At 41.3% G+C, this 27,343-nt stretch overlaps 1 protein-coding gene and 1 long non-coding RNA gene across 2 annotated transcripts; one reads left to right on the top strand and one right to left on the bottom strand.

Annotated features, from left to right (window-relative positions):
- Positions 1–7,227: 7,227 nt before the first annotated feature.
- On the top strand, positions 7,228–26,515 carry LOC145455861 (cholinesterase-like). Its single transcript, XM_080333883.1, has 11 exons — positions 7,228–7,376; positions 13,971–14,091; positions 14,277–14,397; positions 14,820–15,018; positions 15,968–16,101; positions 16,159–16,376; positions 17,425–17,683; positions 17,950–18,104; positions 18,212–18,370; positions 19,931–20,079; positions 25,889–26,515. The coding sequence occupies exons 1-11, from the start codon at positions 7,283–7,285 to the stop codon at positions 26,203–26,205; spliced, it is 1,926 nt and encodes a 641-aa protein (XP_080190009.1). The 5' UTR covers positions 7,228–7,282; the 3' UTR covers positions 26,206–26,515.
- On the bottom strand, positions 7,676–11,424 carry LOC145456299 (uncharacterized). Its single transcript, XR_013920563.1, has 2 exons — positions 9,875–11,424; positions 7,676–9,046 (listed from the first exon to the last, which is right to left on the bottom strand). It is a non-coding gene; the product is annotated as an uncharacterized LOC145456299 (long non-coding RNA).
- Positions 26,516–27,343: the final 828 nt, after the last annotated feature.

Here is a 27,343-nt window from a genome sequence, read left to right as displayed (position 1 = left end):
TGATTGCAGTCCGTCGTCGACGTTTCGCATGATTCCGTCGATTGCGGCGACGATCGTTGTCTGTGGGTCGTTCTCGAGGTCCTGTATGACATGAGAGAACTGATTTTGTACATTGCACATTCCACATTCCATTTCGTACTGGCAAAAATTGCATTTGTTTTAGATTGTTGTCTTTCGGTCGTACGCAACCTGCTTTGGTCTTTCTTGAGCCTGTAAAGTAACTCTCAGAGTACGTCGAAGATTTCCTTTTCCCTCCTCCAGTCGTCAGTCAAGGTGTTTCTGTGCATATAGAAGTTGTGTGCAAACGGATATTTATGTCTCTCGCCTTCTTTGCCAGATTGTATGTCGCGTCAGAGTGCCAGATCTCTGTCGGGCTATCAAACTGGCTCAGTCGTTGAAGACGTTTTGGTCTCCTTACATTTGTTTCGGATTCCATATCAGTCATTCGATACCCCCTCCTGGCTTGGGTTTGATCAGTTGCGATCTGCTTTTGTTCAAGTTTCGCATGTCTCCAAAGTAAGCTGTAGACGATGCGTTCAAGTTGCTTGAGGTACACCCGTGAGTATCGGCCTTTGGAGCGAAGCGAGGCGAAGCGAAGTCTGGTGAAATGACGCGCTCAAATTTAAAATAAATAAACAGAGCTTTCGCGTTCAGTGTAAACCCGAGTCCATCAGCCTTTACACAAAGGAGTATATCAGTACGAGATGTATATTGGCCGACGGATACGTCGAATATGTTTAGTTTCCGATACGCAATGACTTTGCAAAACTTTTGATACCACTTTAGCAGAAAATATCTTTAGAAAGCATGGGACTAAATATGGGTTAGATGCCAGGTGTCAATAGTTGAGCGTGGTAAGTTGTAACGTCGTACAGAGCTAAATGGTTATTCCCTGCGAACCCCTCTGCTGGGTTTGAGACAATATTAGCAGATAAGGCAATTGGACTCGCTGAATAAATTCATGAACAAATCTACTAATAACGGTGGTCAAATCGAGAAAGTATCATTCCAGAGACTGTTGGAGGTGAAGAAATTCAATATACAACTGAATAGTAGTCCATATTCATATTGAAATATACCTGAATATTTTCGAGTGATACTTGTCAGTAACTTTTTAAATCTATACTACAGCTGCCGACGATTACGTATTCGTTAGTTGTACATGAGCTTTATGTTTGCGTTGTACGTGGTGTCCGGTTGGAGAAATGGTTACGGCAGCAGTGTATTGTATCTGTCAAGGTCCCGCAGAGCACCAGAGCAACTGACTGTCGGAACCAATATTCCATCTCATTTTTCACGAGTCTGCGCGAACTAGGGTTACCATACGTCCTCTTTTAAGAGGATTTGTCCTCTTTTTTGACTTCTTTTTGATGCCCTTTTGTCCTCTTTTTGAGGTTTTGTCCTCTTTTTTGACTTCTTTTTGATGCCCTTTTGTCCTCTTTTTGAGGTTTTGTCCTCTTTTTTGAAAATTTAGGTCAGATTTAGAGGAAATTGCGAGTGATATGCCGGAAATTAGCACAGAAGTGACGCTCCGGCGGGTATTTCGGAGTTAAAAACGGTGAATTTTTTTGAGTCATCCACCTAGCAATGTGTAGAGAAACACGGTATTTTGAGCTCTGAGAGGAAAGATGACCTTTTTCTAGAAATGTGGAGAGTAAAACGGTATTTTGAGTTCTGAGCGGACCGGTTTTGCAAGTCTCAAATTTCTGAAAAAGTGTCCTCTTTTTAGATTTCAAAAATATGGTAAGCCTAGCGCAAACAGACGAGCTCACTGCGCGGTCCCTTTGACAACAGTGACACCAGACGGCCAGACTTGTACAAACTACCCGTTTAGTTAGTGATGGTCAACTAACTAGCAGTTTTTGAATAGTTTTAGTTCCAAATCTAGTTGCCAATTTCGAACATTGAGTAATTCTAGTTCTAGTTCTAAATGCCGGTATCGAAAAGTGAGTAGTCGTAGTGAGTAGTCGCAGATTTTGAAAATTCAGTCGTTGTTCTAGTTCTAGTTCTAGTTCTAGTTGCACATTTCAAAAAATATTACTTGCCGAACAACTAGAAAGCACGTATAGTCGTTTTGCGTGAATTGAGATACCGGTGTGCTGTTGAATGAGATTTGCGCACTGCAGCCACTGCTCGCTCAGAGCCATCACTGCTAACATTGGCGTAGCCAGCGGGTGGGTTTTGAGGTCGGAATCTATCCCACTTCAAAATCGAATCTCCGTTCTTTTGAAGTGTCGATTCATTCTCTGATATTTCCGAAAAAATTGGTGTGTTGCCTATAGGACAATGATCTCCAGTTCTGTACGGTTCTAGACCTTTAATGACTTGGGAACCCCTACGTTACAAATCGGCATATATTTGCTGAGAACGAGAGGCAGGGAATACGTTGGCGAGCTAAAAAGTCCAAAGTTTGCACTATATTCTGCGGTGTATAAATTTCTAATAATTTATAAATTGAAAGCACGGAATTACGTTGTTAACACAAGTTTCTGGGTGGATGTGTTACTATTAGGTAATTAGGAAGTTGGAGTTAAAGTACAAAAATAATGTTTATCTTGCGTAATTATTCAAAACAATGCTAAATAAGAAACATTGTTAACTCTTTTTATTCACACCAATCCCTACACACGTCCTTCTTTTAGGACTATCCCGAGCGGTGAGTAGTTTATTTGAAAAATCGTCCTGTTGTTTTGGTATTTTCACTGGCAGGTTTTCCGAATTCGTCTTCTCGCAGCTTCATAAGAGTGGCTGCTTGCTGGTGTCATAATCCCGACTCAAATTATTCCATGTTATATCGATTTTATTTTAAATATAGATTACGCGTACGACGAACGTATGCTATACGTAACCACAGGGAACAAGTAAACACTAAACAGCCTTCAAAGTAAACGCACTTCCGGTTTAATTCATATACAGCTAATATTTTTAGCATACATGCAAATATATAATTCCAAATTCCAAGAAACTTATCACGGTTCGTATTTGGCCCGCGGACCGTAAAATGCCCTGGTCTGCCCTACGCTATTCTACAAGTCTTCGGGGAACCCCTAATTTTCAGTGATCGGGTCGCAAAAATAAAAGTCTACCAAATTACACAATAGCTACACATTGAATACATTACTTTGTGCGCCCGGAAACACCGGTCAAGAAACACTGATATAGTTAATAGTTGTGTTTTTGTTAGTGGCGGATTTTTAAAGGTTGTTAGTTCTAGTTCTAGTGGCAGATTTTGAAAATTGGTTAGTTCTAGTTCTAGTTGCGGATTTTAAAAATTGGTTAGTTCTAGTTATAGTTATAGTTGCGCTTTTTGAAAAACCCAGTAGATTGTGCATTGTACAAGTCTGCAGACGGCGTGTATCCATCCAAGCCACGTACCCTCCAATTTTTCACCAGTTTGCGCAAACACACCAACTCACTGCGCGGTCCCTTCGACAACAGTGCGCGACACCAGACGCCGTGTATTCAATTCAACCCACATGATTTATTGATAGAATCAAATTACAGCATTTACATTTCGTTTTATTACACGACACCATATAATCACATTATGAGTGATGAAGGGTAACTGCGATTTAAGCATGATGTGGTCTCAACTTGAAATTAAGCCACTGAAGCCATTTTCTTCAGAACGCCACCGTATTCGAACTGCAGCTAAAAGATTATCAAAATATGGACCATAACATACCTTCGATCTGTGGTGTCGCAAAGGGTTAAGAAGCAATGACGCGCGTCGATGATAAACCGCAACATCACGGATGTTGCGCGTGTGCTATGGTGCATACTTTGAGAAACCTTTCAGGCGCAGTTCGAATACGGTGGCATTCTGAAGAGAATGACTGCTGCCAAAAATGTGTCACTTTGTTGCACGCTGTTGTTTCTTAACCTCCCATCAAGATTGTTGGTGGAATCGCCTAAACGTGCCTGAAACAAAATGTATTTCGTGATAAGCAAATGATTACAAGTTGGTATTTATATAAGGGGTGCATCATCTTCCTCCGCTGTTTACAACTGTTGTTTCAGCTTTTGTTGTTGTTGTTGTTGTTGTTGTTGTTGTTGTTGTTGTTGTTGTTGTTGTGTTTATATTTATGGTGTTTCGACTACATTGATCATTTTACACCACGCCAACTTTCTTCATTATCATTCCGTATTTTCCAACTAGTAGCACAGCCCACTTCTAGGCTTGTGAAGACACCGCTTACGCGGATCAGATGGCGAGGCTAACACTTCGACCTCAGTCGACACGACCTCAGTCGGACTCGAGCCCGCAACTCAATCTTGTTGCAGCTGTGGAACGTTCGACGTACCACTACGCTATCTCGGGTTCCATAATAATACCGAATGCTATTACCAAGATGGACACGACCGAGAATGGACATTGGGCTATTACCGAGAAGGACACTACCGAGAACGAGAAATATATACCTGATATTTGATACTGAATGTAAACACATAGGGTTTCGGTAATCTCAATATCGGGATCCAAATTCCTTGAATGTGAACTTACTGTCACTGGTTGTGTCAACGTAACAGTAAAAATAAAGTTTTACACATAGGCTAACTGAGATGGAGCTTTCGTCATCGAGACTATAGTACTGACTTCAAATATACTTTTACTTTATCCCGCTCTTCTGCTTGTGGATAATAATATGACTCCTCCCCGTCAGCGCTACAGTCTTAACCAGGAAACAGGCTGGATTTAGCAGCTCTGTCGTATAGGCTAGATACGATAACAATTCGAGTTACGACAACACCCGCCTATCTTGTTAAAACGCACTTGCTCTTATTAACGAATGCTTGCGGATATACATAACCCAGGTATATTAAAATATGTTCCAGTGTCGTACGTAACTGGTTTTACACCTCCAATTGCGGATCCCGAGTTACGACGAAGTATATACATATAAAAGCAAAGAAGCAGGATATCTCATCAACCTCGTCTCGATATCATACCTGTCAGACCCCGATTTTGCGGAAAATGATATATCCTATAGGCGGAATCTGTTATATCGTGATCAATTTTGAGATTATTTAATTCGCATTGAAGAGTAGCGTTGTCTGCCCGGCGTTTTTATTTTATTTTCATACTGATCGTCCTGCTCAAATATATTCGGGAACCCATCATATTAGCGCAACAATGGCGTTAGAAAGCAATAACGCACGAATTTCCTTATGGACGCAGGTTGGCCACCCCTACTTTAGGCCTACAGCGCTAAAAACTGTCGTCCTAGTACCGGCAATGCACTAATTCCTATCAACACGTACACTGTACAGTCAGATTAAAAGTACGATTGTTCAAGTGTGACTGAAGCAAGAGCTATATGAGCGTAGGCTATGGCTATTGAGCAGGGGTTCTCAACCCGCGGCCCGCAGACGTATATTTTGTGGCCCGCGACATCTTTCATTATAAACGCAATTACTAATGACACGGTATTGTTAAACATTAATTTAGATACTTAGCTCTTTTATCGCACCGTCTCTGTTTCGTTTGATAACTCATTCTTGAAGACAGTGGTTCTCAAACTGGGGGCACGCGCCCTCTTTGGTGCGTGAAGCATCTGAGGGGCGCGAAGGTGCGGTCAACTGAAAAAAATTTTGCGCTGCGCGCAATTTATCCCTAATTCACTGTATTTTTCTCTGTGTATAGTCCGAATTTCATATTTGAGAATTCTCTGATCAACGGCTATAACCTTCTCATGCCATCAAACTAGCCGTTTGTGTTGCTAGCATTCTGGTTGCATTTTGTTATATGACGATAAGGGGGCACGAAATTTTTCCCTATCAAAAAGGGGGGGGCGTGATTAAAAAATGTTTGAGAACCACTGCTTCAATGTGCTCTCGTTTCTTGATATATGCTCGACTTCAGATTGTTATTGTTTTGAATCATTATTCGGCTGGACTCTGGTTCAAGAGAATCCCGCTTCTTAGTAGGCCTACACTTTTAAAGAGTGTTTGACTCAATGCGAACGGTTGTTGAGATTGCCGACGACGTTACAGACGCATCGTTTAAAATTGCTTCGAATATCGCTAAACCCAAGAAATCTGATATAGAAGGTGTGATTTCAATAAAATCGTAACATACTTTGCGAATATTTGCTGTTTCCGGAACTTAGCAGCAAGGACAACATCACCAGACAAATGTCGAAGATGCAATAGTCTGATTCAATCCTGACCAGACGAGTAACATCAATATCAGTCAATCTTTTATCGCCTGTTCTGAAACACGTTGCCGCGTAGACTACTTTTACGCAGCCTTGGATGAATCCACCGACATTGTATAACTAATTATCTGGTTGAATTTCATCAGAGTGGACATATATGCAGAGAAATACTGGCTGGGCAAACGTGGGGAGGGGACCAGCGAAAAATATCAACTTGACAAAGCTGTAACTATTGGTACAGTGCCCTAGGCATGGACGGAAAGGAGAAATGTTGATTGTTTTGCTCAAAAATACCCCCAAACACCAGATTTCTTCTCATATCACTCATAGCTCAATGTGATAATGGTCTCTGTAACGCAAAAGTTATAGTAATTTTATACTTGCTCGCCCACGCATTGGAACAAAGAGTTCGGCTCTCTGGTGGAAGGATTTGAAGTTGCATATACCGACTTGACAACGAATGTAATGCACGCTCCATGAAGGGATTCACATGCGCCGCTAGAAGATACACATTCTCACAAGCAGCAGCTGCAAACTTACGAACGCTGTTCATTATTACTTTATAATGCATAGAAATGTACTAAATGCCGGTATACGACTGGTAAATCGGCTACAATAGCCTAAATTTAATAGTAGCCCATGAATGCAAGGTAACATAGTTCTGCGGCCTGCAGCGTCTTTTGCTGTTAAAATGCGGCCCGTTATACAAGGAAAGTTGAGAACCCCTTGCTATGGAGTATGACCTTATCCGATTTCTGCCTAATTCGCAATTAGTTGAAATTTGATATTGGTGCATATAATACCAGTCTGCTAAGCGGCGACCAAGTTAATTGTAGCATCTATCTTACCATTGCTGTACTTGTACAACTTGGCAACAGCACCGCAATTGTTCAGAGTTACACGGTATGTAGGCCTATGCCTCTTGCTAACTTACGGACGCAATCGAAATCAGATGCTGTTTCGAGTGAACTTGTTACCTATAGCCATCATATATGCGCGGTTTCCGATATGTGATTTTATGGTATAAATTCGTGGCCGTGATACGGTACATGCATATGTTGCTTATGACCTAGTGATTAATGATCATGTTTTTTTAGGTCATTGGGTATATATAGTATTGTTAAATGACTAGCGTTTCATTCCAAATGCGGAACAAAAGCTTCAAAGAGATAGTCCGGTATTTCCAAGTATTCTATATATTGGTGGGACCAGTAACAAGTACGATATAAATATAAAACAAATATACTTATATATCTTCGATTGTTCAATACAGTGAATTATGACGATGTTTAACGTGATGCTTTTTCATCACTTTCACTAGAAACGATGTGTAGTATCAGTGGCGGCTCGTGACAATATCGGGTGGTGGGGCAAGGGCCGCAAGCGACTTGTTATCAATATGACGTCACAGTAGCGTTTTTCAACGTTCATGATGGCCACATGAATTTCCCGTAAACAATGATTTTTAACGTAGGTGCCGCGAGAGGTTTGCCGGTGGCGTGACTTGAAGTGCGGTAACAAATGTTTTATTCATTGTTTTTTATTCAAATGATTATTTTACAAAATGTACGCGAACTAAGAATCGTTCCCATGCCACGAATCAATCATCAGGTTATCCTTAGTAGCATGCGTTATGATTTCGTGGTAGAGATTACGCAAGCGCCGAGTAAGACTATACCAAAAATACACAGACCAACTACCTACAAAGAGCATTCACATGACACCTTGTGGTGTTTTAATCGTTCCATGCTCAGCAATTCTGTAAAGTGCTGCAGCGCCTCCGACCCGATTTGTATATGGATTCTCGTCCCGAAAGCGAGTCAAATCGATTTGCCCTCGTCCGAAAGTGTTTGGTACACGATCCTGATGCGTTACGACCAGGGGATAGGCAATCAAAGCGGTGGCACCCATAAACGTAAAACATTATAAAAAGCCAGCTGTTATCCATGGAAGATTAATTACGAGTCTGCCTGCCATCATTCAAGCAGGAATCAAAGCATTGTGTTAAATTGAAATGCGAGCACATATCGCATTAAACAATATCATGAATAAATTATTTCATCTTGATGAATTTTTCACTTTTTTTCCATAGCCATAATAAAATATATCGGTAAATTAACTGTCAGTGTGCCTCGAGTAATAAGGATGAAAACCACTCACTTTTCCTTAGCCATAGACATGGTTGAGTTACCTGGGCTCACTTGATTGAAATTATTCGGAAAGAACATGATGTGTACAGTCGTCCGCCCACCAGCATTAATTTATGTCTTGTATAAGTATTGTGCGCGACGTGATTTCTTATTAGCAAAATGTTCAATAACGAGTTTATTGAAATCTGGAATTCCCAGAACCACGTCGTTGTGAATCGAGAGAACAGCCAACGCATTAAGCCTATCTTGGCCCATCCTGTTTCTGAGAAAGGTCTTGATACGTTTCAATGTGCTGAAACTGCGCTCGGATTCTGCGGATGAAATCGGGGTGGTCAAAATGATATTCAGAAAGCTAGTTACTGTAGCAAAGTTGATCGAAAGCGAATTTTCAACTAGGAATTTTGAAAGTTCACTAGTGGTTTTAATTTCCGAAAAGGATGTGTTAGAATACAAACAAGTCAACTCGCTCTCCAACCGAGCAATGTCGATCATCGGGTAATAACGAGGCACGCTGCGCAGTAGTCCAGAAGGAAAATGAATTTTGTAGGCAGGGAAATTTCTCGGATTTAATAGGGCGAAAGTAACCAACTGGTCACTATTCAGACGATGTTGGATTTGGGACATCAGTATATCGCAACATTCGTAAGCCGCAACAAGCAGGTTTTGCACACTTATCCCACGACGTAAAAGCGCTGTGTCACCAGCGAAGTGTACATTCGCCCGGATATGCGAAATTGCCTCATAAAAATGTGCAATACACAATTGCGCAGTAGTACCATCGGCCATACGCGACTGAAAAGTGCTGTACAGTGTATCGACGTGCATGAAGATGTCACAAAAAAGCTTCAAAAAGAACAAAAATTCTTCGTCTTCCAGGAGTCGTTTAAGCCCCGCCGCTTCACGTATGGAAGTATCATCCCAGACAGGAGAGCTCTCAATCACTGAGAAGCATTCCAGAAGCTCCACCCTACTCTCTGACACTCGTTGCACAACTCTGGATTGGAAGTTCCACCGTGCATGTTGATACGCATCTAGGTAACCGGTGCTTGCATATGTCGCGCAATAGATCAGATCGCTTTGGCGAAACAGAGAAAAAGGAGGAGAACCCTGAAAGATTTGCAAAGAATATCTTGACAGAAGATATTCCTAAGCACATTTTTTTCACTACAAGATTGAGCTGATGCGCGTAGCAATGCAAAAAATGCGCATGCGGGTAAACTTCTTTCATTAAAACTTGTACGCTATGTCGCGATCCGCTCTTGACTGCTGCGCCGTCGTAGGTTTCCTCCGGCGTACGATTGGATCAATGGGCAATTTCTAGGCTGATACGGACCTAGTCGCTTTACCTCTAATTTTTGCTCTAAAGGCAGCTGGCTAAACGGCGTACGGAGCAAAGATTCAACACGATTCATGTTCGCACTTGACCTGACTACTTATCTGCAGAAATGGAAATGACTATAAATCGAGAGATTGCGTATGCCTAACTGGAAAGGTCAACGAGTTCGGACACATACGCAATTGTTATCTCATAGATTGGACAAGGAAATGTCATATTGAATCCAAAACATCATTCTGAAGAACTACGGATAGCAGCCTCGGAAATTCGGTCCCGGTACAGCTTGGGAGATTCTGGCCTTGAGGCTGGAGACTGTCACACGACACATACGGCTTACGGTCTATAGTGTCTATATGTCTGCTGCAAAATCGCCTTCGGAAAATATATTACCGAATAAATACGTGGATGAAAGCCGAAAACTTGGTACACTGTTACATGAAATCATCGAGAAGTATAGCCTCATGACCGTTTTCGGTATGGTACACTGTCAAAATTAATACGAACAGATCAACGCCGAATTTTGCGTAATATTTACTGAGGAATCGGCTGATCAAGCGATCAGCTGTTAGCCGCCATCGAAAACGAAACAGCTATCGCGCTTGACAGGGGTTGTAATTGTGAGCAAATGGCCCGAAGGCCACCATTCCACGGTGAAATTGACATTGGAGAATATAAAATAAAACTAAATATTTGAATGCAAACCGAGGATGTTAGTAAACTGTTTCATGATATCATCATCTCATCACCTATCTCAGTATGGAACACAGATACACCGGCTTTTGCGTGAAATCCGCAATGCGTTAGGTAGGCTAAGTGTCAGATCAGCGCACATCTCTACCATACTCGAACTTAATAACGAAATTGCTGCCCTAATCATTGAGTGTCAACCTTGAGACTTGGCACAGCGTTCGATACTAAAATCAAGACATACCATGTAAAAGTTCATGACGGATCTAGCTAAGGAGCATCGTTAAAATCAATGGAGACCAATACCGGCTTTGCGTGAAATATGTTTGCGATACATGACCGATCAGCACACACTCGACTTTGGAAACGGAATTACTACCATAAACTTTGAGTAGAAACCCTGAAACTTAGGACAGTGTTAAATACCACCATCACGACATGACATACCAAGTTTCAAGAATTATCATGGTGTGAAACACCATCAAAATCGACCTGTACCAGCAACGCTCGACTCAACGCATATCACGGTATCCGAGTTCAGATATAGATACGATTGTTACATCACACCTTAGGGGCGAGCAAGCATATTTGCCCCGGTTGCTCGGCCATTTTACGAATAGGAGAGAGTAAAGCAACGTTTCTTAATTGTGCGCAGCTTTGAGAGAATAGATAGTGAAAGCTTGTTATGAGCGCTACCGGGGCAAGCCCCGGCTAGGCATTCACAAAGCGAAAACACAGAAGAGAATTCGATTTTCGCGGAGACTTCGCTATGTATGGGCATTTGCAAGCGAAAGCACAAGAAGAACGCGGGTTTCGCTGTGATCTCGATATATATTGAGCGCTGTGCGTCTATAAATGGTTAAATTGTTATTGAACAGAATTTTAGGTGGGGCAATGCCCCAGTTGCCCTATAGGACGAGCCGCCACTGTGTAGTATTAGTGGTGAAAATATATAATCCAATAACAGTCTGTTTGTATGAGCCCGTCTTTCTATATCTACAGGGGATGTGACGTTCTTATCAATGCTTATTGTCGACTCACAATCCCAATGCGTAAATAGCACCGAATGACCTGTCTGATGGAAAGCATATAGCCTTTCATAGCCAACAGTTTGTGAGATCGACGGGTGTGAAATGTTGTTCCCAATACAGAGCTTCCGAATCTCGTTGGCCTATACCAGGGGTCGGAAACCTTTTTCGTCCGAAGAGTCATATTGGCCCTATTTTTTTCCATTTTTACTCCCAACGAGTCATACATGTAAATCAACTGCTACGTCACAATTGAAAATTCATGACGTCATGGTGTCACTGATTCGAACTATCTACATGGGATTCGTGGTCTGCGCCACCTTTTCTCTGTAAAAACTCGTACTAATCATGCTGGTTGTTGTATTTGAACATGCGAAACGCGAGGTAAATAGATCTTGTGCACGTTACATCTTTTTAATCGTATTATAGTGACAGCCATATGATCTTTTTCGAAGCCTAAGACAATCATTTCCAACGGTCTTAGATAACAGCAAAAGTGTGAATCTACTATTCACAAGATTTATTCAGTTCATGCGTGTTTGGGTGTTGCATGGTATGACCGATGTCGTTGTAGTCTTGCTTGGTAATGGTTAAGATACGCTTCATATAAAATCTGTGACTTTCCTCAGTTATATGAGGACATCTGATCGTCGTGATGTCACCACAACAATATATAGCCTACCCACTGTAAGGTGTGATACATCAGGGACGTGCTGGGGTCAGTGGTGGCAAGTGATGCAGTGCCTCACCTGTCGTCAGGATGAATGAACAATGAACAAAAATGGTGAAACCTTAAATTACCATTGGTATTTTCCATCGATGTTCATCAATGTCTAGTGTTTGAACACGCAATTTGCGTATTTATTGTTCGAAAATAATGCGCGGCACAGATGGGCCAAGCCTCGCCATTGATAGAGCAATTCATCGTAAATAGCTTAGAATTTATAATAACTGATATTAATCGAATGTAACTGTTGCACTGATTCCGGAAATCTAAATATCGGTCGACTTCTCAATTCTCAAAGTATTCGGCGGTAACATAACGTTGCGCTACACGCCTACATTTTATCGCCGATACTACGAAGCCATATACTTACCAATCAAGAACGTGGATACTATAGCTATGGTGTTGTTTGTAATTTGAGTTTGTAATTGTGCATGTCACTTCCACGGCAGTTCATTTATCAACGTAGATCAGGAAGATAATGTGTGTAGGCTATTTGAAATCTGCATTGTCAAACAGGCGTCACCACGTCTGCTATTCTCTTTGATCAATCAGCGTATCGTGTAATCCATGATTCCGAGTCGTGCACGTACATCGAATTCGCGAGTGATACTGATATTGGACGCCGGCGCGACAGCAACTTAAATTTGAGGATTTTGAAAAGGAGGGTCCGACCCCCTAACCCTGAATACGGCATTGTCTTTACTACTCAACGGCATGTTTTACTAGCACGAGAATAATAATACTGGCAGTCATGAAAATTTACTAACAGGCTCCTGCAATATTGATCGATTCTGTACAAAAATAAAAATTTGGTAAAGAGTCATATCTTATACCCAAAAAAACATATATGGCTCTTTTGGGTATAAGATATCGCTCTTTGACAAATTTTTTATTTTAATAAATTTATCAATATTGCAGCAACTTGTTATTAAATTTTCATAAAATCCAGAATAATTATTCTCGGGGTAGCCTAAACATGTCTTCGAGAGGTCAATCCAGTGGGAATACAGGGTTAGGTCTTGTATCCCCTTTTCAAAATCCTCGACTTTTCAAGTTGCTGTCGCGCCTGCAACTAACATCACTCGCGAATTCGATCTACCCGACATCGCATGCCTTGAAATTTTGGATTGCTCGATACCTTGATAGATCATGGAGAATAGCAGACATGGCGAAGCTTGTATGGCAATGCAGTTATCCAATACACATTTTCCTCCTGATCTACGCCGAGAAATGAACTGCCTGAAAGTGACATCCACAATCAGAAATTAAAATTAAAATCAACGCCTTACCTATCTATGTTATTGATTTGTAAGTACCTTTCTGGTACTGCCGTTAAAATTTAGGTGTGTAGCGCAACGTTTTGTTTGCCGAATTCTGGAGAAGTCGATCAATATTTAGATATTCAGAATCAGTGTGTAAATTGCATTCGATTAATATCAGTGATTAAAATTCTAAGCTATTTAAGATGAGTTGCGCTATCACAGGTGAGGCTTTGCCCGTCTGTGCCCCCAAAATCTAGTTATTCATAAACGTCAATAGAACATACAAATAATCATTGAAGGTTTCAATATATGTACTGCGCTGTAGTGACAATGTTTGGCTCCACCTACGCATGTGAGCAGAGAAAATACGCTGCACACTACGAATTCCATGTAATAGTGCTACCATTACGTCACAGATTTTCAATTGTGACGTAACATTTCATTGACATATATGGCTCTTTGGGAGTCACATTTGAAAATATTGGGTCAATATGGCTCTTCGGTCGAAAAAGGTTCCCGACCACTGGTCTATACTGTACTTTGTGTACGATTTCCTTACTGCATTTGAAAAGCGATAATGCTTGCTCTTGCAAGCAAACGTAAAAGCTACAACTACATTTAGCGTCACCTATTGACTCCCAAGTCGTGCAAACAACTTCGGGAGCTGCGATTGGCGTGACCACCGACACCGCACATTCTTTTTACGGGATACATTATGCTCAAGCTCCTGTCGGGGACTTACCGTAACTTGCTAACTATAAGTTAATATTCGAGTATATATCTTCCTTCGTGTAGTGATTGTGTAACAAATGTATCAGCACACGATCATACAATACCATTCCAATAATAGGTATGAGTTTACTCTCGCTGATGTCTGATATTGACTCAATGAACGACCTTCACGCATTGATATCATTTCTCATTACAGATGGAAAGATCCACAACCAGTGGTCACACCTGAGTCAACAATCAACGCGACGGTCAATACTCACGTTCAATGCCATCAGAGCCCTAACCCATTCCAGCTGTTAACCGATGATGAGAGTATCGTGAGTATATGAGTAATGAGTATGTAACACGGAGGTATGAGCCTCATCTCAACATTGCATAGGCCTCTACATGGTGGATAGTGTCTGATCATTGTTCATGCTTGGATGAACCCATATTTTCAGATCATAGCATCGTCACGATAAAACAGACTAATGTATAGGTCTGTATCAGGACTCTGAATGAATCTTGTCTATACCTTATCAATACCACAGTTATGAATATGCACTGAAACGCGGGATGCGGGATCAATATTCGCATATCTGAATGAAGGATATTGTCTATGTTTAGAATAGAAGGCTAATGTATGAATATTTCTATATGAATGGCAATATTCTGTCATAAACACAATAGTTTTACAGCCTGACCTGACGTGACTAAATCATCACGCTGTTTGACGCTCTCAGTTTTGTTATAATTGAAGGAAACAGAAGACTGTCTGGTGCTGAACGTTTTCGTGCCCGGTGCCATCTCCCTGCAATACTCCGATGAATCTCTTCCGGTGATGTTCTACATTCACGGCGGCGGGTTCAAATTCGGATCAGGGACTTCCGATGATATCGACGGAGGGAATCTGGCGAACGCTACCAATTCCGTCGTGGTGACCATCAATTACCGCTTGGGTGAGTATCGAGAAAAACGCATGGTTTCAAAGTTTTGAAGGTTGAAGATTTCTGCCTTCTTATGCATGCAACTTTCAATTTGATGACTATGTGTGAAACAGTGAAAGCCCTCTCTATATAGCTGACGATTACATATACAGTGCTTGGCTTTCAGCTGGGACTACACTCGCTACTTTACCAGGTTTCTGATTCAGAAATGAGAATGTCGGTGATGAGCAAAATTCTGGTCCTGATTGGATTCGAAAGTGGTGATTGTATTCGGATTATACGGGATGGGTCCGACTTCGTATATTTTTGTACACTGTTGCAAACTTGTTTCCGAAAGTAAATCCATCACTATTATTCTGATCTCATCACCACCCTGATACCCATAGGCCCCAATGGTAAGTAATGCTTTGATATTAGAGACTTGGATATGAACATCTCGAGATATTTATACCGTAACTGTGAATTTCGGTATTGAAAAATTTTGGAAACCGGGTCGCATTCGGATTCAGAATCCTTTATGAAATTTTCAGCTGGCATTACTTTTACATTATTTTTAGGTATAAATCAAATGACTGTAATATTTTCCAATCTGAATACAATTGCTGATTTGGTCTTCAAATCGAGAACGCATTTGATCCGTATCATGTAAAGGTCCTTATCCGATACCGACTCGATTATTAGTTCTTATTAAAATTCGGCATCAATCCAAACTCCATGTATGGGTCCCAATCCAGGTTGCTAAAACTCATAGATCGAAATCCGCTGTGACATAGGCCAAGAACTCAGTGATAATTTAATTTGTTCAAGTTTGAACACATCTTCGACTCCGATGTACGAGATGGAAATATCAAAAAGAATTTACGGCTACGGCAGGAGAATGAACAGGACTACTCGTGCCTTGCAATAGTGATAATGTCTTATTGAAATTGATTCTTTTACCCACGCCCGTGTTCCTTTTAAGGCCCATTAGGATTCCTCACACTTAGCGAAGAGGGTAGAGAGTACATACGTGGCAACCAAGGCCTCAAAGACCAACAGCAAGCACTACGATGGGTGCAACAGAATGTCGCCAACTTCAGTGGAGATAGTACCAGGGTATCATACCACACTAGCTTCAAATCAACGGTACGTGTAATTGTTGTACTCGCGCAGGTGATGATCTTTGGCAACAGTGCCGGGGCGCAGTCGGTGATGCTTCATACCATATCGCCCGTTAGCGATAATTTATTTTCGTGCGCCATCCAACAAAGCAATCCAGTCAATTTGGCATTTATTCATCCGGATGTCGATGGAGCGCTCCGGATATCGAAGAGATTATCGGAAGCTTTAGGATGTGATGCGAATACGACTTCGGAAAGAGATTGTCTACTGTAAGTATCGAAAAATAAATAGGAACTTTCGAGGTGTTAATAGTGTCGTTTCTATATATAATCATGGCGTTTGACATCTATGATCAGTTGGTCTGTGTAATAGGCCTATACTTTATTGTTTCTGAAATCAATATTGCCGACGTAAATCACCATCCGAGCTTCTGTAAGACACTGACTATGCAGATTAGGTTGTCATGAGGAAATCATGCATAAATACAGCACTAGCAGGGATTACATAATCAACCAGCACTGTCCTATAGCCCGACCCCGCAGCCTATAGCATTGGAGTTGGGGTAGCATTTAAAACAAACGGTGTTTTAATGCACTTTTCTTAAAACAGGTTTTAAACATTCTTTTAAACAAAGGCCTTTTAAAAATAAAGTTTTTTTTTCAAGTTGTAAAATTATGCCATAATTATCTATATACGTTCCAAAAAACGTATTGTATGAGCCTACGGACAATGACCACCCGATATAGCCGACGTATAAATCGATATGGGATGGTTGGAACCCTCCGAATAGTATAGGTTCAACATTAATGGTAAAGATCTTTCGTTAGGTCAGTACCCTGGCCTAAGGTGTACCAGAATTATTTAAGGGTTCAACACTTTGCTAGGGTGTACTATGGGGAGCTAGTAACGTTCGATGGGCAAACGGCCATTCTGCTGATGTGAACCATGAAGTTGTAGCAGTTATGAAGAAAATACTGCTTCATATGATCTACCCTATATAGCTTATAAAATACCAAATTAGATTATAATCATGTTACAAATATAGAGGTTTCGCGGACGCCCTGAAAATGCTTCGTGGTCCGCCGATTGAGAACCACTGTGTCGTATCGATATCCGGTAATCTCAAACGATGATTAGTATTTAGCATTAGCATTTCCTATACCAGCCATATCGTGATTTACATTAGGATTACTACGGATTCGGTGTATTATTTGAACTGGGATGTACAGGGTTTGAGTAAACGTTTACTGGGTGTTCCGAAAAAGGCTGATGAACACTGCATTAGGTCATAGTACCTGACTGATATTTCCCTGCCAGAAACATGACTGCGGAGCAAATTACACTACAAACAGGACCGATAGAATTGTTGACCGCCATGGAAGAAGGGTCCAGTCTATACGTAGACAACACGTTCTTTCCTATCCTGGACGGTGAAGAGTTCACGGACTTGCCTTTGAACATGATTCAGTCGGGAAATTGGAACAGCCATAAAAATGTCATTATCGGAGTGAACACGGAGGAATTCGTGGAATATCAGTTCTTTTATCCGCAGAAATGGAATGAAACACGTTTTCTGGTAAGCTGTCTGGTTGTGGTTCGTTGAAAATGGGTCAAACATAGTTTCATAGCGAAAGAATTTAAATATCAAAAGATACTCATAAAGAACAGTGAATGGAAGTCAAAGAATGATTTATGAAATTCAGCAGCTCCGTCACCACATGGGTGACGACTGTTGTCTTCAATTCAAAGTTTGACAGCATTGGAACACTGCAATATAATTCAAGATGCGAGAGATTTAGCGCAATTGCATCATTTTTTCCATTTCTTGCTCACCTTGTTTAGAAAATGAACCAGGATTTTTACGGACCCTATTACGGCGAAATCATTACCGACAAGTACGTAGAACTATACCCGCCGCCGTCCGGTGATTACAGAATTACCTACGGGGAAGCGTTTTCTCATTACTACATGGACTGCCCTAATCAGAAAATGGCCAAGTAGGTGAAATCTCAGTTGTACGTAGTACTTTCCAACACACCGTAAACCTGTGGTATCTATTTTACCGCGTTATATCTTAATCGATATTGCTTCTTCGCCATCACAGATACGCTTCCCTCTCCAACAAGTCATCCGTGTTTTTTTACACCAACTCGCACCCGAAATTGTCGGATATTTGCGTGCAAACAGGTGGCAGCAGGGAGGATTGTAAATACGCAACCCACGGGTCTGAAGTACGTTACGTATTCCGAACGATGCCCAATAAGTAAGTTTGTGACTGTAACGATTATTATTTCATGTTTGCGTTAGCCACTCGTTGTTGCACCATTATTTCAAATATTTAGCTGTTCCCACTTTCTACCTAAAACAACAGCAAACAATAAAATTCACTGAAATTCACGAAATTACGACGACTGCATTGGTATATTATTCAATGAATCATGCAATTAAGGAGGTCATTGCGAACATATTAGTCAGTGCGATGAGCATGCAACAATGGAGCACGCGGCTTTTGAGCATGGCAATATTATTATGACATATTACGATATTTTATGACTTCATAACAGTAGTAAAACTTGAAAAGGTAAAATATGTTTCTTTCGTGTTGTCATAAGGAAAATGGTACCAGTCACACGTCATCCAAATAGATTCGTATTTATGGCCCATGAAACTACTTGAAGCACTTTGTGTGCGATTTGATGATCGAACACTACTTGACAGAAATATCGTACCATGAATATTGGTAACCTTGCGTAGTACATTATCCGTTGCATAGATATGCGGTCAGTTGACCCTTCGAGATTCCAACGAATAAAGCACTGAAACAATATTTTCGTTGATAAAATATTACTATTGGGGTGAAGGCGTAGATTACTACTCGAAGAATCGATTACTCGATTCGGATATTTACAATTGATTCGGGGACTGGAATCGCTGTGCCCAGTACTACTCGCGACTCAACCCCGAGATTTCCAGACAAGAAGTGTGACGGTTTGGGTTAGCAAGAAAATGAATACATGGCCGAGTTTTATGCACAACCGTGTATGCATTACCTTGGCAGACAGATAAGACACCTATTCCGCTTTGAGCTATTTGAGTGTGTTTCATATTCTCAGCCTGTATGGTTTTCTTCACCTGCGCGGTTAAGGCTTACATTTAATTATAATGTTATGTTCGATTTGGGATGGTTATTTCACTAGATTCTGTAAGCTTATTATGTTTTTCACGCACAGTACAAGGACATTTGGCAAAATATCCATACGAATATATCATAGGGTTACCATACGTCCTCCTTTAGGAGGCTTTGTCCTCCTCTTTCAGGTTTTCGAAAGCGTCCTCCAGGGACGCCTAAATATTCTCGTTTTATGCAATTCGTTCTCCTTTACAGCTTTTAGAGCTAAGACAAGGAATGGATTCGAGTGAAAATGGGCATAAATGACGCTAAATAGGAAATTCGTGGTTCAATCGAGAGCGACGACCTTTTTTTAGTCAACACTACTAATTTTAAGTAAAATTTGTGTAAATCGGGAGTCGAACGAAAGTGATGAATTTTTTTTTGTCGACCCACCAAATTTTCCCGCAAAAGTAGCGAAAACGGCTGATTTCAGTTTTGATCAACAAAATTTTCAGATTTCGTAAATCTGTCCTCCTTTCCTGATTCCAAAATATGGTAACCCTAATATATGAATATTTGTATATTGGATGATTTCCTATAAATCAGGAATATGCAAAGTTTGTGTTCGAGCAATCTATTTCAGTTGGTATTATCTTTCAACATTTCAATCCGTGATCATATGTCATTCACGGTTTCTCTGTCATCTTTTAGTGAAGATTACCATGGAGATGACGAAGTGGTGGAGAATCAATTTGGCTCATATTGGGGTAATTTCGCTCATTCATGTACCCCCTCGTCCGGCGCCGTAAATTTAGGGAATTTCACTGCGTGGCCTCAATATTTTCCGAACGGAGCTGCAGGTAATTGCAGATATCTTCATGGAATCATATCTGATGTCAGATCAGATCCTAACAGTTAATTGTGAAGTTCGAATAATATGGGTAGTAGCGCCCTTTGCAATCTCAGCCTCACGGTACATATGCGAACAGCAGGGGAATGGTACGCCCTACATAGCAATACCAACTTGGAATCACGTGCTTCTCACGAAAGAAATTTGTTTTTGGTACGTTGGCACCTTCATCGACTCACCCCCCAGTGAATCTGATCACATGGGCTGATAACGTATCCCATTAATTATTCAAAACATGGCCACTAGTGATTTCGGTAAGCCGTTATATGAAAGTAGATTAGTCGGGAGTTCACCGGAAATGGACCTGGACCTGGGTATTTGGCGCCCAGGTATTTCATTACGGCTTATGCACTGGAATGCGGCCGTAGGCTACATAAGTAATTGAAATGCGGGCGTAAATAGCAAAAGGGTTGCCCACCCCTGCTATATATAGCTATAAGTCTATAGAGCAAAGTACGCCGTATCAATCATAGATACAAGTCGCTGCTTCTGTATTCAAATTGAAACCTTCTTTGTTGCCATTGTTGTATTGGGAATTACCATTTACACGTGAATAGGGCGATTTTTTTACCTAAAAACCAGGGCTTTAGAGCAGCTGTAAATTTGCATTGCTCCAGCTCCGGCTCCGGAACTTTTTTCTATCATACACTAGCTCCGGCTCCAGCTCCGGAGCCGCATTATTACCACTGCTCCGGCTCCAGCTCCGGCTCCGGCCCTGAAAACTATCGAAATTGTCTGTCTATATCAGGGGTGGGCAACCTGATGCCTGCGGGCCATCTGTGGCCTACGAGAAGGTTTAGGGTGGCCCGCGAGCTAATTTCCCATTATATTATCAAAATTGAATTTCTCAGATTGTGAACTTGCAGGGCCAACCAAAAGTATGATTATAGTCTGGCCGCGATACTTGGGATGTTGATGACTAAAATATCAGTTCCGACGCATTGGCAGATCCAGGGTCCAGTCACATTTTTAGTAAATTGTTGTACATTACAATAATTGCATACTCAGTAACACAGTCCAATTTCGCGGCCCGATTTAAGAACTATCACGATAAAACGAGTATTTGCTCATCCGATTCATGGCAACGATGAGATGGAATTTCTCGGCTCGTGCTCGTCATATCGACATGTGCAACGAAAATTCATAGTGATCATTATTCTCGAGCCGTTTACAATTGGCCAACAAGGTTGTGCTGATGATGAAATTGCGGTAATGCCGAATACCCACAATATTCACATGTATATTTCGCATACCGAGGTTCGGCATTCATGTATGAAAATTGAACATTGAACATACGACTGCTCTGCTGTTAAATCCCCAGGAACATGGTTAGTCGGAAAAGGTAGCGCCAAAGAGGAAAAGATTCTTAATTTCACGAAGGCATGCTGTTGAATTATGTGAACTCAGCAGATATGGTTGTTTCATATATAAAAGCAACTTATGAAATACGTCGTAGCCGGTGCTACCCCTCAAATAACTGGCTCCAGCTCCGGCTCCGGCTCCGGCTCCGGCTGAATTTTATGTCGAGCTTCTGCTCCGGCTCCATCTCCGGTAACAATGCACGGCTCCGGGGCTCCGGCTCCGGGCTCCGGCTCCGGCTCCAAAGCCCTGCTAAAAACGGAGGATTTTGACCTACATGAACTTAATTTTGACAAAATTTTGCACACATGAATGTAAATTAGATGTTTTCGCGCATAATGTTAAAATTGTACTACTTATCTTCATTTCTGGTCGGAACTGCCCGTCCTTACAAAGTTGTTTGACCTAAAAAGACTTTTTGACTGGGAAACTGACAAATTTCTTTATAAAAAAGCTTTTCTTTTGATGAAATCTGGACCTATGAAGAATTCCAGTAATTTCATCACGCATTAAGGTAGAAATAATTAAAATTTGTTGCAGTACAACGAAAGATACTTTCCTGCATTCTCGGGTAGAATGCATCTATCCCTAGTAACAAGCTTGCCAAGAATGGAGAAAGAATGTTCAACAGCAGCTTGTGTTGGCTGGCAACACTGACGTTGTGCGTACACTGCCGGTGACACACCGTGTTGCTTCATTCTGACAATATTGTCTACACTACATCACAATTTTTCATCATGCGCCTCTTGATACAAGAACCAATGCCCACGCAATCTTGCTTCAGTTAGGATCTTGCGGTACTTTGAGCATAACACCATGTCAACCTATTGTTTCATTTAACCGTTTTGATTCACAATGAGCTATAAAGTCGGCTATACACCAGGGGTCATCAACAAGCGGCCCGCGAGGTCATATTTTTTCGGCCCGCGACCTGATCTGAAATTTCGGAAGAACGCTTAGTAAAGCCTTTTGAAATGCTGAAATTGATTTCAGTTTAAACATATTGTTGTTGCTGTTCAAAGTAAGTCATTCTCCTTTGCCCAATATCACTATTCCTCACTTGCTGATACGGCTTCGGCGATGGCAATATCATTTCATGGAGGAAGAATTTACTGATATGAATGGGAATGTTACCTTGACGTGCAACGGCCCACCACTGCCAAGACCAAGTCGCTTTAAAAACGACTTCATGCTTCCCAAAAGAGCGAGCTTTAGGAGGAGATAATTTTCCAGCCAAACACCGTGACTAGCTGACCCCAATATTGATTTTTCAGTTCAGGTGCCGTCGACACTATATTCAATTAACATGTGTTGGCGACTGTCATGCTGACTGACTATGTAAATTGAATTTACGAATTGCCTCCCTAATTAATGAGAGGTTTGAATGATTATTCTTGATATTTTCTTCGCTTTACGCGCTGTTCAATGCGAGTTGATTTTCGATTTTAATATAGTAATGTCCTTTGTAATCTGAGCCCGACAGTACAGATGCGAACAGCAGAAGAAAATGATGCGCCCCACCAATAAATGCAAATTTGTTATGTTGTTCTTATCATCACGAAGTAAATTTGTTTCTGGTTCGGCCTACACTTGGACGAATCCAACATCTTTCCACTATACCGACAATCCTGGTGGAAGGTCAAGAAATCACATCATGCAACGAAGGGGGCTAATAACAATGGGCCCACCGAAAGATGCAGCACAGCATTATTAACTTCCCTAGATTTTCGAAGACACCCTCTACTGGTGAATCTGATCACATTGGCTCAGAAAGGATAAATATTTGATAGTACTATGACATGTGAAGCTATACTAATATTAATGGCGAAATACTAATATTAATGGCGAAATAAACTCATAAATATGATAAAAAATTTCGCACTTCGCGTGACTACAGAACGAATCCATGTACGTATTCTTAATATGACTATACTCACGATTTTGGTGCGTATATAGTAGGCCGATATGAATAAATAGATTGGTCCGGAGTTCATCGGCAATGGACATGGGCAGTTTAACGTGGGTATTTGGTAATTCGGAGCACGGACTGGATTGGATATCCGGCCGGATTTTTTCAATTTTGGCCGGGACCAGTTCGGATCCGGATCAGTACTTTTGGATCCGGCTAGAATATTTACTGATAAGCATGACTTTTGTAACTAAATAACTACCAACCAACCACACGCAAGTAACCGCCAAGCAATTGCGAATATAAACGAGCTATATTTATAAAATTCACGCAACCACCGTACCGTGTAGGGCGGAACATGGACCGTAGCCGGATTGGATATCCGGCCGGATTTTTTTATTTTTAGCAGGAGCCGGATCGGAGCTGGATAAGTACTTTTCCTGATACGGCGGGAGCCGGATCGGAGCCGGACCATAGAATTGAAAAACAGGATCGGAGTTGGACCAGAGAGTTTGTCGATCCGCTCCGCACTTATTTGGTATCCAGTTATTTCATTACGACTATGCACTGGAATACGGCCGTAGGCTAGGCTATACATAAGTAATCGGAACGCGGCCGTGAATTGAATAGCAAAAAGTTTGGCCACCCCTGTTTTAGTTGCTGAGGAGTGTTGTCAGGTATCGCGGGCAACTCATAGTTCAAAACAGAATGAAAGTGATGATCATGATTTTTTTGTATTTGTATTTCTTCAATAACATATTATTACTTTTGTGGTAACTATGCCCGTCGCCCATGTTAGAGTGCACAGCATTGAAATGACGTAGAGTTATCAAAACATGGTTGTGAAACTGCGTTGCCTATTTTTATCTCGGTATTGAAGTCGTGCGGCCCGCGGCCTCTACGGATTTTGAAAAGTGGCCCGCGACCCATTTTGAGTTGGCGACCCCTTCTATACAGAGTACAGACTGTCAAATGTCAAATGATAAGTTCACCGACTGTGCTAACATCTACGATACAAACGAGATGCAGGTTACAAAACATTTTTGACCTCGTAAACAATTTTGTCAATTTTTTGACGTAACGTTACAATTTTGACAAAATTTTGACTTATTTTGACATGTCAAAAACAAACCACTCTACTCATAAACCATGGTCCATGGTAGGTCAAACAATAAAAGGTGCAGGCTGAAGGCCGATATTTCTGTACGATTTGGAGCACTAAATATTTGTTTACTGAAGTCAGCCGTGAGCACGAACTTTTAGTTTATGATGAGCACCGAGCACGTCTCCGTGTCTAAGGAATATAATTAGACTCGTCATCATTCAAAGAAATACCTACAATCGTCTGAGACGTAAGACCGGCTGACGAATCTAGCAAAACTGCAAGGCTATTTAACCAGCCCCACACAGCACGGGATGTAGCCTAATAATTACTTAAAAGCATTTGTTAACAATGAAATTCAATTTTGGAAATAAAACTGCTCACCACAGAATATAGTCTAAACAAACTTTTGTCTCGGTCCGCGAACGTATTTTCGGCATCTGCCTCAATCGCCCGCCCATGGACTATTTGCTTAAAAAGAGCCCCGCGGGACCGCTCAATACTGCTTTAGAGTAATACAACGGGACTATAGGACACTGTGAAATAGTTTTGAACAAACTATTCGTTGGAGGGCGATTTAGGAAACGCGTTGGCGGTCACATTCCGAGAAATGAACCACCTTCGCGCATTGTCCAATTCTCCCCGCGCTTACAAGTAGGCCTAATGCCACTATACCACATATCCATCGTCTGGGCATATTGTGATCACATTACTAAAAGGAGACGCTATAAAGGACGGGCAATTGTTAGGCAACGACTTGCAGATGTACAAAAGCATTGCCAATTGACCATTTTCAAATCTCACTGATCCATATTTCAAAATTGGTGACAAAAGTAACTCTACGTTGCATTCATCCGGCATATACCTTCTAACTATGGGCGGGCAACTTCTCCGATCGGCGGGCTGGATTGCAGAATCGATACAATAATCGCGTATTTATTCACCTATACAAAGAATATATCATATTTAATGCAAACTTTAGGTTTAAATCATAGAGAGACCGAAACAGTATTTAATGAATTTAGGTGTTGAAGTCAATCAGACATCTGTGGTCGATCAAAGTTGACAATAAGTTCTTTGAACTTGGGTTCCCTGTAGTATGTGGAAACCCTGAGTAAAGTTATATTGGAACGCAGCCTTGTCTTCTTAATGTTCATGGTCGAAAATGTTTCTCGCAAATGTATGTTGTACACCCGAACGGAGCAGGTAGTGCCATGGCCATCTTTCTCATATTGGCGAACTTGGATTCATTCGGTGGCGCATAAAATTTGTCAATACTTTTGGATTAGAATTTCACTTTCAGGGTAGAAACTCTCTGCGGGTCGCTCAAAATCCCGTCGCGGGCCGTATGTTGCCCGTCCCTGTTTTAAACTATTTTCTTATATGAAGGATTCTCGGGGACATGGAACTACTTGAATATCGGTGCACCGATGAGTGACGTACGCGATCAATACCGCACGGAAATCTGTCAGTTTTGGGATTCGATCAATTACGGTTTTCCGACACATGAACAAAGTTCTAACACCACGACGACTGTCGGTCAATCAGTGTCTGATACAGTCAGTCTCGAAGTTAGCACGATGCCCACGGAAAGTTACGAATCAACTGACTTTACCACATCGAACAGCATCTCCGTTACATTGACTGTGCCTGTGATGCGGATATGGATTGCTTGCACCTACATGTGCGCCGCGTTGTGGAAATGAAGCAGCGGCGTATCATACTGTATACGAATCATACTATGACGATAACATAGTCTAATTTTTACTAATACTATGTTCATCCTCAATGCGTTATGTGACTCTAAAACAGCGGTTCTACAAATCGCGTGTAACGCTTCCAAATGCGCAAGGATATTGATATGGCGTTATAAGTTGATGGTACATGGGTATAGGTTATAGACCATATATTGCCGTCCTGATATAAAATCAAAAATCTTTAACGTATACTAACGAAATGTATTTTGAATGGATGATTCTCCTGCGTATTAAAAACTGCCTATCGTTTTTCGTTTCATATTGCGTCGTATTAAATGTCAGGTAGCCCTAATCTAGCGGGTTAGCGGGTGTCTACGTCCAACCAGCAAGCGTCATAATGTTGGCCGTTACGGAAAATATATACATAAAATAGATCATCAAGCATGTCGGTCTGTAATCATGACCTCGATTAATTTACGTGAGGCGGCCTCCATGAGGCTGCAACCCAATCATTCAAGACTCAATGTTAAGGCATGCATTTTGAGTAAATGTAACCTACTTTCGTGTCGAATGCGATTCGGAACAGACAGCGAATGTGAATGGCGAGTGGTTGGTATTAACAGTGGGTGATATCAAGAGCAACGCAATTGACTGGCGTTATGTGTTATACATCCGTTTCCATGCCAAACCCGCAACGTTGTGTTCATGCGGTTTGTAAGATATTATTACTAATTGTATGCCGGAAATAACACTCAAAGTATGCCATTGACGGCAACCTGGCCGAAAGTACAATGCGTTTGCAAAAAAACTGTCTATATGAGCTATACTGGAATTATACAATATACAATAAGGAAGTCAGAGTGACTGTCAGTCAGCTTTCTTGGAAAATAAACGAAAGGCTTGCAGTTGGGCATCATTTCAATGATATGCAAAGAATATCTGGCGTCAGAGCAAACTGTCTGTATGTTCCCGGGTGTGCCATACTTTAGTTATACATTACTGAGTCACACGCTTTTGCAGCTTCCGTTTTACACAGAATGCGCACTTAAAATTGCTTCACACCCGTAGGTATTTTTTTCCTTTCGTCGACTCACCAGTTCTAAGAACAGGTCCAAAATTTCTAAAACAGCGGTGTCAAACAAGCGGC

The sequence above is a fragment of the Botryllus schlosseri genome, chromosome 14 (genome assembly GCF_051294905.1).
Source record: "Botryllus schlosseri isolate E-star chromosome 14, Bs_hap1, whole genome shotgun sequence".
Classification (NCBI taxonomy): Eukaryota; Metazoa; Chordata; class Ascidiacea; order Stolidobranchia; family Styelidae; genus Botryllus; species Botryllus schlosseri.
Note: the sequence above shows the minus strand (reverse complement) of the source record. Positions and strands in the feature narration are given on the sequence as shown.

Bases quoted from the DNA above. Each gene is read 5' to 3' on its own strand.
- LOC145455861 (XM_080333883.1), top strand. From the start codon at position 7,283: ATGACTAGCGTTTCATTCCAAATGCGGAACAAAAGCTTCAAAGAGATA. The intron at 16,102-16,158 runs GTATCATACCAC...GTACTCGCGCAG, and splicing joins TCAGTGGAGATAGTACCAGG to GTGATGATCTTTGGCAACAG. The intron at 18,105-18,211 runs GTAGGTGAAATC...TCGCCATCACAG, and splicing joins CCTAATCAGAAAATGGCCAA to ATACGCTTCCCTCTCCAACA.